General features: G+C 42.7%; 2 protein-coding genes across 3 annotated transcripts in view; one reads left to right on the top strand and one right to left on the bottom strand.

The window, feature by feature from the left end:
* SCAPER (S-phase cyclin A associated protein in the ER) overlaps window positions 1-15,479 on the top strand; it is a 195,531-nt gene that overhangs the window by 3,989 nt on the left and 176,063 nt on the right. The gene's annotated exons all lie outside the window — the stretch shown is intronic.
* Window positions 5,272-15,479, bottom strand: part of PSTPIP1 (proline-serine-threonine phosphatase interacting protein 1) — a 42,716-nt gene continuing 32,508 nt past the window's right edge. For both annotated transcript variants that reach the window (XM_015872761.3, XM_085515864.1), the window contains 4 exons: window positions 13,567-13,648; window positions 11,860-11,930; window positions 9,859-9,956; window positions 5,272-8,263 (listed from right to left, as the gene is read on the bottom strand). In XM_015872761.3, the coding sequence (XP_015728247.1) occupies window positions 8,129-8,263; window positions 9,859-9,956; window positions 11,860-11,930; window positions 13,567-13,648 (386 nt within the window). In that variant the 3' untranslated portion in view covers window positions 5,272-8,128. The remainder of the gene's footprint in view (window positions 8,264-9,858; window positions 9,957-11,859; window positions 11,931-13,566; window positions 13,649-15,479) is intronic.

Raw genomic sequence — 15,479 nt, 5'->3', positions numbered from 1 at the left:
TTGCACTGTCAAACACCGGTAGTATTATTTATGAAGTCTTGCCACTTTTCAGCATCTACTATTAGTGCTACTTCAGCCAGTGAAGCTACTAATATTAGTCATATTGATTCAGAGAGCAAAAGGTTTGTCTTGTTGTTAAGGGGGGTGGATATATCTGTGTTGCTTGATGGAACTTCAATTTCTGATTCCAAATAGCAATATGTTTTCTTTACCCTAGCTGCACAGCTGTAATGGTCACTCATCCAAACCAACTGGATCAGGTGCTTTGTGCTGGAGAGGCAATGAGGTCTCTGTGCAGACCGCACAAGGAATTATTTGAGGAATGACTGAACAAGAATATGCTATGTGGAGCACACAAGCATGTAGATTACCTACGGTGGTGAACCTCACCTGATCCCCAGGGCTTTTTAACACATGGTTAAAAAAGGATATTCTCTTTGAATCAGATATTTTCTCTTGCTGCTGTGACATGAACTGCAATGCAAGTCCCCTGATTTACTAATAGAAGTCTAACATAAGGCTCATGAGAATGAGCTGCATTTAAACTGTAGTCTGGTATGGTGTGGGCCAGGTATGGATTTATTTTATTAAGCAGGGAAATAGTCTAAGTGCAGTTCAATAAAGCTGGTAAAATGCCTGTCTTGGTAGCAGGAAGATGACAGCTTTTGATTTTGAATTTTTTGTACTTGGTATTTTAGATAATACTTGAGACACCACATGTGATAACAGTTGTAGTGATAGCCTCTGCAGTACAGAAATAGTGGGCCTTGTAACGGACTGAATCTTAGGGCTGAGATAAATCCCACTGAAATGCAGTAGCAGTCTCTAAGTGCAGTGGGTCTTGGGTTTTTCCATGCACTGCATCCTGTAGCATATGTGCATACTTGTATGAGTGCTGTGTTAAGCAGTCTGCTACTTGAACCTTCAAATTATCTTTTTCACATTTGCTCTTTGCTGCCACTCTGAGTGAAGCGAGTGCCCCTTATATGTATAATAAATTATGGTTCCAAATCACCTTTCAAAAATTCATCTTGCTGATCCAGTTCTCCCTGGAGCTGGATTGAATCAGCAAATACAAACTTTGCCCTTCTCTCCTATTTCCTGGTGAAAGGTCTATATTTGGGGGGAGGAGGGGGAAACCAAAGTAATCCAGCACCGTGTCCTTCTATGCATTGTGTCACTTACTGCTCAAAAGTAAGGCTTACTTTTGGACTATTTGTTACTAAAGTGAGCCATAACAGTGTGAGACCACAGACTTATTCCCCTCAATACTTTGGAGGCTTTGCTTTCATCTTGGTTGGTGTAGTGCTTTGGGCAGCAGCCCAAATGAGCCTTTGCCTCATTCCAGAGATGAACTTCTTTTTCCAGGATGAGCTGCTGTCAGACCTTTGCCACCATTGTGCTGTGACTGAAGAACTACGATTAATTTCCTTGATATAAATAAAGTGCTTAAGCAAACCACTGATGGTTGAGGTGCTTAGGAGCTTCTGTGGTTCCTTGTATGCAAAAACAGGAATCATCAGGAAAAACTGCTTTCAAGCAAAACTCTGAAATGCTTCTCCCGCCTTCAGTAAGATAATGGTCCGTGTTGAATGGGGCTGATAGTGAATTGAGTGAAGGGTGATAGTTATCAAATGCTGTCTGTTGCAAGAGGAAAGTAAGCCATCTTAAGTAAGCACTGCTCTGTGTACATCTGTACCAGGCCTCCACAAGCAGGTTATAGGCATGACAGTTTCCTAGGAGGTTCTACAGAGGAACTGGGCAGTGTTGTTCCCATCAGGCACTTCCAGGGTTTGGAAAATCCTCTGTTCCTGGGAGTGATGCTTGTTGCTAAGAGTTCAGTGCTATGCTCTACTCTTGCACTTGGAATAAAACATCCATTTTAAAAGCCACTGTTTTAACCTGGTGATGTTGGTACACACGGGTGGTGAACAAAAGCATTGGCATCACGTGATAGTGCACTGAGGATACAGGATGCAGCGCAAAGATGAATTTAGGTCCTCTGCTGATAAATACTCTATATTTTGTTTTCTATTGGGTTTTGTTTTTAACAGAAAATCAGTACACGATCCTGCAGAGCAGGCAGGATGCGTTCCTCAAGTTCCCCTCTATCTCTAGAATATGGCATCCCTTTGGTTTTGAATCTCTGAATTGAGCAGTGACCGTAGTAAAACCTTTAGATGCCACTTAGTGGAACAAAGTCACTGTCACTCATGTCTCCCTTCCTCACAATGGTTCAGAGGCGGGGAGGGCTGTGCAGCCCTTCTCTAAAGACAAAGCCTTTCTCATGTCTATCAGTGCATTGAAAGCTTTCCCTTTCACACTTTGGTTAACGTTTTTATCCCAGGAAGGTTAAAGTTCATCACTTTCCCAAGGAGTTCCTACACAGACTGTTTACGGCTTACAATTTCAAACAATCCTTTCTCAGATGCATCTGTTGAGCATTTCTGCCCTTGCAAAGTGGAAGGGGATGTACTAAGCTTCCCCAGCTCCCCCATGATCTTTAGATTGTGATTATTATCTCATGTCTGCAGACAGCAAAGCTGTTTTATCTTTTCAAATCCGAGCAGTCCAGGCTCTTCCAGATCTGATATATAAAATTTCTTCTGATTTCAAAATACAAACCCCTAGGATATCTGTTCCCTCACCCCAGTTGTCTTTGTATCCTCTTCATCATCAAGAAGCTATATGGAAACTTCTAATTCTCAGCTGATTGTTACATTCTAAGCCCAGTTCTGCGTGCCTATTGATTTGGAGGATTTAGTATTTTCCCTTGTAAGTTTCAGTTCTAACAAGTCAAATTTCTCCTGATTTTGCTTAAGGAAAGTCAGCTGGAAGTCCTGAGTGGTTTCCATGAGAGTTTTATTTCTAAAGCAAAGATATACTCCAGTCTTTATGCCTCAGGTCAGAATACAGTAAATCTGGCTTTTGAACCGTGTGCCAGACAGAATTGCTGCAGCTACATGACACACAGCAGTGACAGGCTGTGAATTTGCTCTTGACTTTGCACTGAGCAGCTCTGTGCCAGGTCGGGTGTCATCCTGTCCTCCAACAGCTCGTGGAAGGACAGAAGAGCACTACCACGTGTGCTGGCTAATTTGACAGAAATATGATTACCTGTCTGTCCTAGAAACAGGTCCAGTTGGCACTGTGAGTCATCCAGCACTACACAGATCTGAGGGTAATTGTGACCTTGAGCTTCTCTCTGCTAAAACATGAATTGGCCCCTGAAAGTGGGTAACTGCTAACAAGCGCTTTGAGGAAAAGTACCTTTCCTTTCCCATTGTCAGTTTTTTCTTAGTGGGCTATTGTTATTTTGTTAAAATCACACTAACTCGCAGGACAGTAATTCTCACTCCCCATCCAAAACCTCTTCTATGAGAGTCATCTTTCCCCTAAAAAGAAATATAATCAACCCCTGCGAGCTCCTAGCAATCATTTACTTTCCAGAAGCCTGACACGGCCTGGCATACCAATCTTATCTCCTTCCTAACAAAAAAACAAACACATTATCTGAAGGGGAATGGCACAAGTCTCAGCTGTTCTTTTTAGCCCTTCTACAGTGAGCATGCCTGAACCCACAGCTGTGCTATTAAAAACACCTGTGATGGGTATCCTAATTAAATTAGGAACCTGGTGAATGGTAGTGACTGATCCTAATGGTGTTTTTAGTTTTGTTTTATAACAGCTAACTCTGATTTTACTTCTGAGGCTTGGCAGCTCGCTCCTGCCTGTAAACCCACAGTAACAAGGAGAGGTGGACCTGAGGGGTGAAGGCCAAGCTAAGAGCACCTTCTTGTTTTCCTTGCTCATTAGTGCCAAGAGAAATTTTTGTGCTTTAGGGCGTGTGAGTTATTAGTAGCTGTGTGGTTGGAGAGCAATAAAGCAAGGGAAAAGAAGGTGGTTTCAGGCAGCAGAAACTGATATTTGAGGACTGGCAATTTGTTCTGTACTGTTCAGAATTATTGCCAGTCTACAATGAAGGTTAACAACATTTCAGTGCAGCAGACTCAGTGTGTGTACTACTGATAGAGGGTCCCCTGGGTTCTCTAAGCCTGCAGAAGTAAGCCAGCCAGCACTGATACAGCCAAGAGGTTACACTGTGCTGTAGAAGCCAGCTTATTAGTTACCCACCAGTGCTTATATTAGGTGTTTCTTAACACCCAGCCAGGTTCCCATCAGGCACCACCTGATGACTGGCTTGTAACAAATCTACTCTTGGCATCTGTGTGCTTCCACTTAAACTGCATATAGCAGTGAGTGAGTAAGCTGCAATCAGGTAACCTCATCTGTAAAATTACCTCTGGAAAGGAGCCCTGGACTTCAAAGGCACCCCATGAAGGAGCAAGACAAGAAGGAATGCAAGGTAAGAGGCGATGCTGTTAACATCTTATATATGTGATCTGTCATTGCTATGGCTCAAGCATGCTGGGATTCTTCTTGATAGGAAGTTCAAATAAGAGTCTTCAAGGAGGTGATGCTCAAAACCTCCAGTAGCCACAGTGTTCCGGATGTTGGTGACTGCTCTATTTATTGTAGAAGGGATTGGTTTATTTCTTTCTTTCAATTGAGTGCTTGCAAACAAAGCCAGAAGCTACCTGTCTGTAGCAGTGGACCTATAAAACTTGACAGGTTTTCTCTTTGTGATTAAGTCCTAACTGTGTTTGTTGGCTGAGTCTCTGGGATCCTTGTTACCAGCCTAATACTGCTTTGTCTGACCAAGGGTTTTCAGCAGGCTTGTGTGCTATCAATGGTACATGCAACAGCTGAATTTTGTTTTGTGCAGTCGTGGGCCTCACTGAACTAACAGGTGTCTTATAATTGCGTTATCAACCGGGTTTTCCTATTCTTCTCCTTAATTAATAGCACGGTAAAAGGACAATAACGTACATAACTGAGTATGGTTTAAGAGTACTGTTGGTCTGAGTTGTATGCTTCCAGCTGTTGAAAATTTGCTTCTGCTAAAGGAATAATAGAACCTCTGCACAGTCTCATGATCATGTTGCTTGAATCCAGAACCCATCAAGGAGAGCAGCAGGTATGAACCTCAGTCTGTTTGTATTCTCTTGTGATCTATGTGGGAAATGACTCCAGTCTTTCTTACCCGTCTTGTTTAGTGGGTAGGAAATGCCCATTGGCTCCTTATGACCTAGTGAGAATTTCTACAGGTAGCAGTTATAAGTCTGAAATTGTTCAGCATGAAATATTTGTTGTCAGTTGTGCAAAGTGAAGTCTACCCCACAGTGCCTATTCAAAAACAGCTCACTAACATTATTGCAAATTTGTTTTAATTAGTTTGACTCTATTTACATATTACCCATAGGCTGTAAGTGGTTAATTATGCTCTATCCCCTTTGCTGAGCAGCTGGCAAAAGTGTGTTCCTCTCTCTGTCTGCTAACAGCTGCTTGTGTGTGAGCCCATCCAGAGCACTGACAGCATAGGTAGTGCTATAAAGGCAATCTGCTGATTGTGGGTGTGCTGTGAGATTAGTTTACTTGATGAAGCTATGCACATCACTATGGCCCTACTTGCTGCTTGACACATCCTTGCCAAGAAGTGGTAGTCAGGGTGGAGGTAGAGCCATATCAGAAGTGTCTATAAGGAAAACATCTCAGCCAAATACACCGGAGTTTAGTTTAAGGATGTCTGTCACTGGAAAGGATCTGTTTTAGTTTCACCTGAAAATTAAATGATTTCTCAAGCGCATCGGTTTTGTTACCAAACAGTTACCAAGCCAGAGAGGTAACATTATTATTAAGGCAATGCCCTACGTTTGACCTTCCTGTTTTTCGTATTGTCTGGAATGGATGACACTGAAAGGGGTGTTTTAAGGGGGTGTGTGGGTATTTCTTGATATCTTTGTTTTATTTCTGATGAGTGCTGACACACTGATAGAGCAAGCTGCATAGATATGGATTACAAACTACTTATCGGCAAGATTCTTCAGCGTAAAGCAGAGAAACTGAATTATGAGAAAACATTGCTGTTGCTTTTTCATTTCCTTATCAGCCTGGAGTTAGCATGTGGGACACAAATGCTACAAGAGTGGGTGGGTTTAGAAATATCTATAGCAGATGCAACAAACAGAAGAAAACTTGACAGGAAAAAAAAAAAAAAAAAATTAAAAGATAGGAAAGGAACCAGTTTCCTGAATTTAACAGCAAAAATATGAAATGCTTTGATGGAGGAGATACAGTAGTCACCATCTGTCAGCTGATGTGGACCATATGGTTCGTGTAGGCAAAGCCAATCCATACAAGGATTTCAAGGTAAGCAGGACTGGGTATTGCAGTGTCTTGTGTGGGGCTGTCTGTGAGGAGTCTTAGCAGAATCCCTGTGTCAAATATTGTTACAAGAGCTGCATCTTTAAGGCTTTTTAAAATCAAGATCGCTTGCAGAATATTTCAGTATCTGTTGGTTAATTACAGTTCTCTTTGTGGGGGACCCACAATTCGAGAAGCAAACACGTTAAATCTTTTGTACTTTAGGATTCCTCTTGTGCTGTACATAAGGAACTGTTGTAGTTGTCTGGCAGCTGCATTTACAGTGCAGTTAACTAATGTTGTGGACTCTTAGCACTGTTGGTTGAGACATGGCCACAGGAAGCTGTTGTTGACATCCCCAGCCTGTGTGTGTGCTGCTGTTTGTACAATCTAGTGCCTGAAATGACATTCAAGTTCCTGCACTTCCTCTGAGCCTCTGCTGATGGGAGCTGCTAAGAGCCCTTCAGCTCTAATGCAGATGTGCAACATGGTAACTTGGGCAAGTGCACTATGTGTGCAGGAGGACAGAGAAGGCTTGCAGCAACTTCTATTCTGGAATCAAGAAATGAGAATAAGATAACACGAGTGCCTTTGTCTCTCACTGTTGAGTGTTACAGCTCTTTCTTCTGCCTTGACTTTTTTCTCACTGTTACCTTAGCTAACAGTTCCTCCCTACTCTGTGCCTTCTGAGGTGCAATTAGACTCATTTTCATTGATTTGATTCAGTTTTAGGATCTGAAATTTTTCACAAATAGGGTCATTCTAGCCCCAGAAGTAGCACTTTCTGCTTCAGATCAAATCACTGGTGTAGGTTTTTAACTGTCACTGCATGCTAAAGAGAGAGAAGTGGCACAAAGTACTCAGTGATCTCTTGCAAAGTATAGTGGTGGTTGGAAACATTCCTTAAATGCTGGACTGGCGATACTGCTGGAGCTGTAACCTGTGAGGTGCAATGAACCTGCTCAGCACAGCTTCTCTGAATAGGCTTTGTTGTAGAACAAGCACACTACAAGTAACAGGAAAGGAACCCAGCCAAATCTGTGCCAGCTATCCCAGAGCTGCAGAGACCGTAGTCAGACTGAGAAGCCTGTGGGCAGGAAAGGATCGGCTGGGTGAACAGAGAAGTTAAAAGGAGAATGTGCTGAAGGCACGTCTGTGCAGGCTGCATGAGGCAGCTAGCGCTTTTTTTCCCAGGATCAGGGCAGGGCAGCACTGCTAGAAGACTTTTTTTAAACATAGGTGTCAGAGAACCCACCCAACTGAGGTAAAAGCAGCCCTTGGGCTCTTCATCTGCCCTCATTTGGCTGTCCCAGAATCCAGTGCAAAGCAGAGCCATGGATGTCCTTGTGATGTAAAAGCTATCTGCTTTCTGAGTGTGCCTGCCTCCTGCTTTTAGCTCAGCACTCACAAGTTGTAGTGAGGAGAGGGGATCCGTGGTGGAGGTCATGGCTGCAATGGTAGTAAGGGTTGCTCCCAGGACGATTGGAGGTGATCCTCCATCCTGGACAAGCAGAACTGGCTTCTTTTTCCTTTAGCACAGTTAAGTTCTAAGCAGGGCTTTTCTCCCAGATTCTCCAAGGTTTGAGATTCTAACGGCAGCAGTGCTGAGAGTGGAAAACACCTTTGTGAGAAACACAAGTTCTCATCTTGCTGAAATGAAGACAGCTTTTTTTCAGACAGTGTGGGCCAGAAGTTGTTGAGGGGGAGAGAGGATCGGTGGGAAGGACGATGAAAGCAGTTATTTCCTGACTAGTAAATGTAGAGGGCAGTATAATGGGTTTTTTTGGTCAGCTGGAGCAGAACTTGTATGATGTTTGTTTTCAGTAGTAGAATAATTTCAGAGTCTGAGGATTGAGGCCACGTTTCAACAGATCTTTTGAAGGTAGGAGCCTGGCACAAAGCCTCGCTGCCCATTCCTTTCTACTGTCCACCAGCCGTCGTCATTTTCTTCAATGACAGCTACGATATCTCCTTCATTGATGTCCAGTTCATCCATGTTCTGAAAGGGGACAGAGAAAGGAAATTTGGTTAACCTGAGCATACAGGAGGGACCCATGTATCTTGTGAGGTTTTTTTTTTTTACCCTGTCTTTCATCAAGAGTCTGTCAGTGTCCTCCAGACTGGGAACGAACCTAAAACAGAGGAGGATTAAGTGCTTCCTGAGCTGCCTATTTCCTTAAGATCCTCAGAATGTTCCCGAGTCTCCCTGTTGTCCCCTCCTGAGAAACCTGTTTTATCATAAGGAAAGGCTGGAAAGGGCTAAATGTGACTGTTCCAACCAGCCAGCCACGAACCTTCCTAAGTCTACAGCTCTTGCCCAACTGAACACTGCAAGGTTTCATTCCTGGCAGAGATAATAACAGTATCTCTACGAATCCAGGCCATAAATAGGACCCTTGGTTCTTTTGATAACAAACAACGGTGGCCAGTGGAGGAACTTTTAAGCCTACAAATTAAACTACGGCAGTCCTTTGAGGGAAGGCTGATGGTGTAGCAGGAGTCAGTGTGAAGAAGAAAATAGTTTTTAACCAGTCCTGAGGAGAAATACAGTGGAAGGACCTAAAGGTTCATGTTATGGTTGAAGAGCCATTGCTGGATTTGGAAGAAGTTATAACAATCGTGGGGTGGAAAGCGGGGGCAGGTGTCCTATGTGCTGTATGTTTTATTTATGCCATTCTTTGAAACCTGTGGCTGCTGTGAAATAAGCTATTTGCTAGAAGCATCAAGGGCCTGAGCCACTGTGTCTTGATCCTTTTTTTTTTTTCCCCCTTTTCGGTGTTTTAGAAGGTAATCTGTATAATAGGAATAATGATGTCATCTCTCTTTCAGACATCTTGAAATCTGCATGTGAGGAGTCAGTGTTCTTAATGCTTAGTGCAGTGGTTTGCCCTCTAATGTGATCTTACTAATGGTATTATGCTGAGAGAGGTCAGAAGCCAGTGAGGTTTAATATCCAGGTTAAGGATGAAGGTTGTGGTTTATAACACTCTTGGTACATAGGCCAGGTCCATTCTGCAACTTGCAACACTGAAGTACAGGGATACACTATAATTTGGGGATTCAGTCCTCCCCAGCATGGAGGAGACCTCAGTTAAAGCTGGTGTGTTAAACTGGAGCAGGACTCTCCAGGCGATAAGTGAGATCATGTGGAGAAGAGTTCTTAGACAAGCATCTGTCACATAGTCTGAGATCTGCTATAAAGCTTCGGTAGAGTTTATAAGAGAAATCTCTACCTACTTTCTTTCCCAGGGAGGACATTTCACAGGAAACTTAAGTTCAGAATGCTCAGTATTTCATATTTGGCCATCATCACCAAAATAGTTTTCCATGACTCTTTAGGAGGTTGAAATAACTCAGCACCAATTTAGGCAAGCATAATTACTTGCAAAGAATGTAATTGTTTCATCTTGGGGAGAGCACAGTCCAGTGATCTGTGCCAACAACTGGCCAATAAGTCTCTAAGCGTCCTCCTCTGAAAAAGGAAAGGAAGCTTAAAAACTCCTTCACACAATTGATGCTTTCAAGATGTTTAGATCAACATTCAGTTTTAAATCTGACACTGTGTGCAATATTTAGTTTGAAGTCTTTGTTTACCTGGGCTGTGTAGTCGTACAGTACTCTGTAGTCCTGTGACGATGTAGTTCTTTCATGTTCATTTACAAAAATGGATGCGTAGACCCCATCTGCTTTCTCTGATTGGGGGGGGGGAAGGAAAAACAGAAACAGAGAGTTCAGTTGCTTATAAATGCATGGGATCATACGCAAGAGTTCACAAATACAAGGGTCTCTGTTCTCTCTCTGTCTGGAGGTGTACGTGTATAGAAAAGCTGCTGTGAACTGTAGGTAAATTCTTGCACAAAAACTGTGTCCCATTGATTGGGGGACAGTGCCCCCATTGAGTTTTCTGGGAAGTCAGGAGCATTAGCTTCATCCAGGTTGGGAAAGATGTTTACCCTGCTAAAGCACGATCACAGAAGTGCAGAGAAGGAAGTACTGTGAGTAAACTGGTGTAAACTGTTTGCTACTGGAGATGTGAGATTCTGGCAGTTCAGTGATTCATGCAGAGGTTTTTCCTTTAAGAAAAGTGGAAAATACCGTGCTGGTGTGGTGGGTCATCAGACATTTTCCATTAGTTCACATAGTTTCCATTTAGCTGTTTGTCACAGATGGGACTTTGCTGGAAGATATTTTAAACCAGCTTGTCATTATTTAGGAAAACTGTGATTCAGGAAGAGACAGAGCTAGCCCTATTGAAAAGAACCACCTGGGTCTCTTGTGCTGTTCTAGTGCTCATGGCGTAACCACGGTGGTAAAATGGAAGTACCAAAGCCTTGCTGCTGTGGATGCTGTTGTGCTGACACAGTAGTCCAGGCTAGAGCTGCTCTCGTGTACTTCCCAAGCACATCTTTGCTTTCAGTGGGGCTGTGTGGGGAAGAGAAGGGCAGCCGTGGTGTGAGCAGTCCAACCCTTCAGGGTTGGCTAAAGATGAAGGGGAGAGCAGGCTCTAATTACATGCTCACAACCTGGTATGTCAGCCCAGGTGAAAACACTGCCTTAAGTGGTTTCCAAAATGTGATGACTGTGGTGTGCTAAATGAGCAGCAAGGTCTACTTGGGCTCCACACTATGTCTGAATGAGAGATGGACAGCCAGCAGGGCTTTTTCTGCAGTTAGAGGGAGATTATTATACCAAGCTTGAGCATAAGGTACCACCACAGATGCTGTTTACTTGGATAAAGTCGAGATCTGCTGTTAAATCCAGCATTTGATGTAATATTGTTGTCTATTTCTGGTAAGTTTTTCCTGTATGTAGTCGTTACACAGCTCTGCAAGAGACCAAATGCCTTCAGGCTGTGTGTATGTGGATGCTGCTGCATGCTGAGTTAGGCAGCTGGGGCCTGGCAGGTCCAGCTGGTGCCTGATAGCTCCAGAGAGACTGTGCTTCCTGAGCACTAAATGCAGCAAGTGGGGTAGCTGCAGCCTCATTACTGGGCATCCAAGCAGGCAAGGCAGGCCTTGCAAAGGAAATTGACCTGAGTATGTTTAAAAGCTGTTTTAAAGGAACTTTTTGATTTCCTGTAGGCAGCAATCTCAGTTCAAATGTTTCGGGTTTAAATCAATAAAAATGCTGTAAGCTGCTGCTTTCTGCATGATCAAAATACTGTTTTAAATGCCCTACTGATAAATGCCTGAGTGCACGGGTTGTGATAATGCAGTCCAAGTGTGAAATGAGATGAATATTTGTATTCATAAGGCATGAGGCAGGTGTGTTAAAGACTTCAGGGATTCCCTTGTGCTTTTTAGAGGTAGCATATCCAACGTAAGGAGAATACTATTATCTTTACTAAAACTGCATTGGTCTGAAAGCACAGTGTGCCCTTACCCAGATAGAGGTCTTGAGGTTCTTATGGCCCTAAGGTTATATAGATTATTTAGTACTTCAGACTGGGAAATCTGAGCTGAATTTGTTTTCGATCTGCTTGTTCTCTTGCCTGACATCGTGTGAACGTGTGCTGTAGTTCTGCTCTGTGTTAAAGCTGGATTTAGCAAGCAATGTTAAACACATCTGGTAAATTTACTCCCTGGTGAGGCATACCTAAAGGAGGGGCTGAAGGAATGACACTTTCAGTGTTGTTTTTGCTGCTTCCGTGCAACAGTCCAGAGAATCTGCAGAACCAAGAGAAGTCAATGACAAAATGAGTGAGCAGGGCATTTCTTACAAGACTCGGCTGTCAGACTTAACCTTCCCCCTTAACCTTACATGGATGTCACCCCTTCCTGTGGTCATCCACTTTCCTTTATCTATAGATATTCTTACCTTCAGTTAAAGTAAAATCTAAGGAAAAAAAAAAACCTTAGAAAATCACTGAACCAGACGAACTGCTGGCCTTCACTAAATTGATGCACTAAATGCATCACACAATATTGTGTTGTGAATCCAGAGACTCGTGAAACAGAATTCCAATCATCTCATTCTATCAATACGATGAGAATTCTCAGTTGTTTACAAAAGAATACAGTTCCTTTAGGGAAAACCAATACAATTCAAAATACAAAGCCTTTCTAACATACCGTTCTAGAAATAGTGAATTTAAGTGAAATACTTTTGTTTCCTTTATTTATTTATTTTTTAATCTCACCTAGTTGTTTTCTATATCACAGCTGGATTCTGGCTGGGAACTCGTGACAGGCCAAGCGAGAAGATGGTTTAGGATATAGGTGTAGGTAGCAGTAGTATGGAGTGCTTAAGATGTACATCGAGGGTTTGATTTTTCAGCTGGTGAATGGTCAGTGATTCAGGAAAATGGATTTCTAAGCTCAATGAGTTCTGAAAAACTGAGGCTGAGCCTCTGAAGGCTGTTTGCTCCTGCTGAGCACAGCTGTATTCTAAATGGCCATACAATTGTCTTCTGTAATTGCAGAGGCTGCAATGTTAGGATTCATTATTATATAAAATCTTGTTTCCAACAGGGAACCAAATATTGTGTATAAACCTTATCAGCTCGCTAACAAGCCTGGCCCACGTTTTAAATGGGAGATCTCAGCCCCCTCTTTGTCTTTGCCATAAAATAAGACTTGCCAAACTACAAAGCTCTCCTGCTTTTAAATATGATGCCATTTCTGCCATGAATTAGCCATTTTAGTATAAAATATTTAAACCAATAGCTCTACCGTGCTGTTCCGCTGATATAACTGCATTCATATTACTATATTTACCAGCTTAAATGGATTAGAAAAAGAAAAGCACCTCCCTTATCATCACAGTTATTCCACTAAGTATTTTTTCTTTTGGTCTAGAAAGAGACAGCAGCTCTTTGTTGTGCTCAGCTGGGCATCGCAATGCACTAAGCCAGGAGGCTTTGCTGAAAAGGACAGCTCTCCCCAGCCCTGGCTCCCAGCAAGGCTCACCTTTGCCCTCCCTTGCACAGAGTGCTTTTGATGCTGTGTGCCATGACTCACTAGGAAAGAGGAAATGAGTGTGAATGCTCTCTATTGCCAGCAGACTAATTGTTTTATGAACTTGTCCTCTTGTCTCTCTTCCCACTAGGCCAAGGCAAAATGGCTCTGACTCCAGCTTTAATGGGTTTACTTCTTCTCTCGAGTTAGTTTTATTTCTATGCAGCTGTCTCTTGCTACAGTGAAAGAAGCAGTAACTATCCAGGTCCCGTTTACTGTCACAGAAACATAGACTCACAGAATGGCTTATTTTGAAAGGGATCTTAAAGATCATCTAGTTCCAACCCCTGTGCCATCATCATACACTGAGAAGTAGTACGTCTGGGAATGAAAATTCATCACTTACCTCTTCATCATCCCACAGGTCTGGGTTGGGCTGTTGCTTCTGTTTGGTTCTCTGTCGTAGTAGTTCTCATATCCTATTGCACCTGCAGTAGGGCAACAAAAGAAAAAGGAGATGTTCAATCAGGCAAAACCTATTTCTCTCAATCAGAGTGCAGCCAACAGAATAGCAGAATAGTAACATGTTTGGGGCATCTCAGGGGGATGTAGGTGCTTGACAAAAGCCTTTCAAGTGCTTGTGTGCAGATGCATTGTTGGTGGAAGGGCATTCTTGTCCTGGCACAAGCACAGTCAAAGTCGTGAGGAGCCATTGCAACAACAGTGAGAGATCCTAATTCAGAATGTAGTTTAGCCCATGATTGTTTCCCCTGTTTTCTTGAAGCCCCTACTTTAAGGGGAGCAGAGCATGGTCACTGTGAGCCTGTGACTGTGCTCCTGATGCAGTTGGTGGCAATGTTTTGTTTTGTTTTGTTTTTTTCCATAACATGTTGAGCTGAGAATTTCTGTTGGAGCTGGGGAAATTTCTGAAAGTCTTTGGGAGCAGCAATAGTGAGAAATGTCCTGCTCTGTGCCTGTGTGTGGCTTCGTACCTTTTGTATCTTCACCTCCACCTCCTGAGAGCTGATTTGCTTTTTACTCAGCAATTGATTGTTTTTCTTCTCTTGAACGCAGTTATGTTACAGTCCCTTCCCTCTCCCCTATGGTGTGGTTGAGGGTGAAATTGAGCTTATTTACAAATCTAGCTTTACAGATGAAATAGTTACAGATGGATTTATTTTTCATCTTACAGCTGCCAGTGCAGTAGCTTAGAGCTGGTAGTCAGAAACCTTCTCAGTGTGAAAGTCAAACAAATATGAGTCAAATCTGACTTGGAAGCCCTGATAACCTATTATCTCAGTTCTGATACCAGGTAATTAAGTAAGATTTTGAACTTAGACTAAAGGTTGTGTTGATGTTTTCATGCTGGACTAGCCAAGACCATAAACAGAGCAGGCACATACAATAGTGAGTGCAAAGAACTCCTACAACAGAGACTCATGGTATTAAAGGATTATTCTTTTTTTTTACCATTTTAAGAGTCTGCATTTCTTACCCTTCCAGACTTTCTCCTGCTGTAGTTTTTAGCCTGTAGTTCATGACTTGACTAGGTAGAAGAGAGAGCGACAGCATCAAGAAACCAAAAGGTTGGTCAGGGTAAAGATCTACCTCTACACAATACAAAACCACACATGGGTTTTGCTGTGCAAACTCATTAGCAAGAGCTGTAGAGGTACTGGGGCATCACTTCCAGAACGTCACCTTCTAGAAGGTCGCAAAAAAAAAAAAACACCAAAAAGCAACAACGAAAAGAAACCAAACCAAGAATCAATTGTTTCTTTGCATTTGATAAAGCTCTCAAGTGTTTTTCCCTCCTCTTTCTTATTAGAAATGAGTCCTGACATAGCCAAGAACTGTGTGCATAAAATGACCTGGGTGACCAGAGAATGAGAGATCTCCCATAAGGAAGAGAGAGAGGGAGTGAGCCTAGCTGAGAATTACAGTTCTTTGTATGCAGAATTTTCACACCATTGCAAGGTGCATTTTCACTGTCAGAAAGGAGAACTGCAGCTTTTCCTAGGTAAATGCTCTTGTAGCAGTCAAATTTAAATCCCCTATGAGAAGAGGAATAAACTGTAGCAGCAACATGACATCCAAGCATGAGCATCGATGTATTAGTTTAATAAAAAATTCTCCAAGTCCTGATTCTTAATTGTCATGGGTGTAATGAGAAAAGGTTAAAGAGTAAACAAGCCTTAGGTAACTCAGTGCTGGATTACTAACAGCATCCAGCCCTGCTGAAGGAGTTACCAGGCTGTTACTGCTGCCAGATCTGGGCTCTGAGCTGCTCCTAACAAGATTATCCCATGGTCCAGGGCA

The sequence above is a fragment of the Coturnix japonica genome, chromosome 14 (genome assembly GCF_054131305.1).
Source record: "Coturnix japonica strain WE chromosome 14, WE-NBRP24, whole genome shotgun sequence".
Lineage (NCBI taxonomy): Eukaryota > Metazoa > Chordata > Aves > Galliformes > Phasianidae > Coturnix > Coturnix japonica.
Note: the sequence above shows the minus strand (reverse complement) of the source record. Positions and strands in the feature narration are given on the sequence as shown.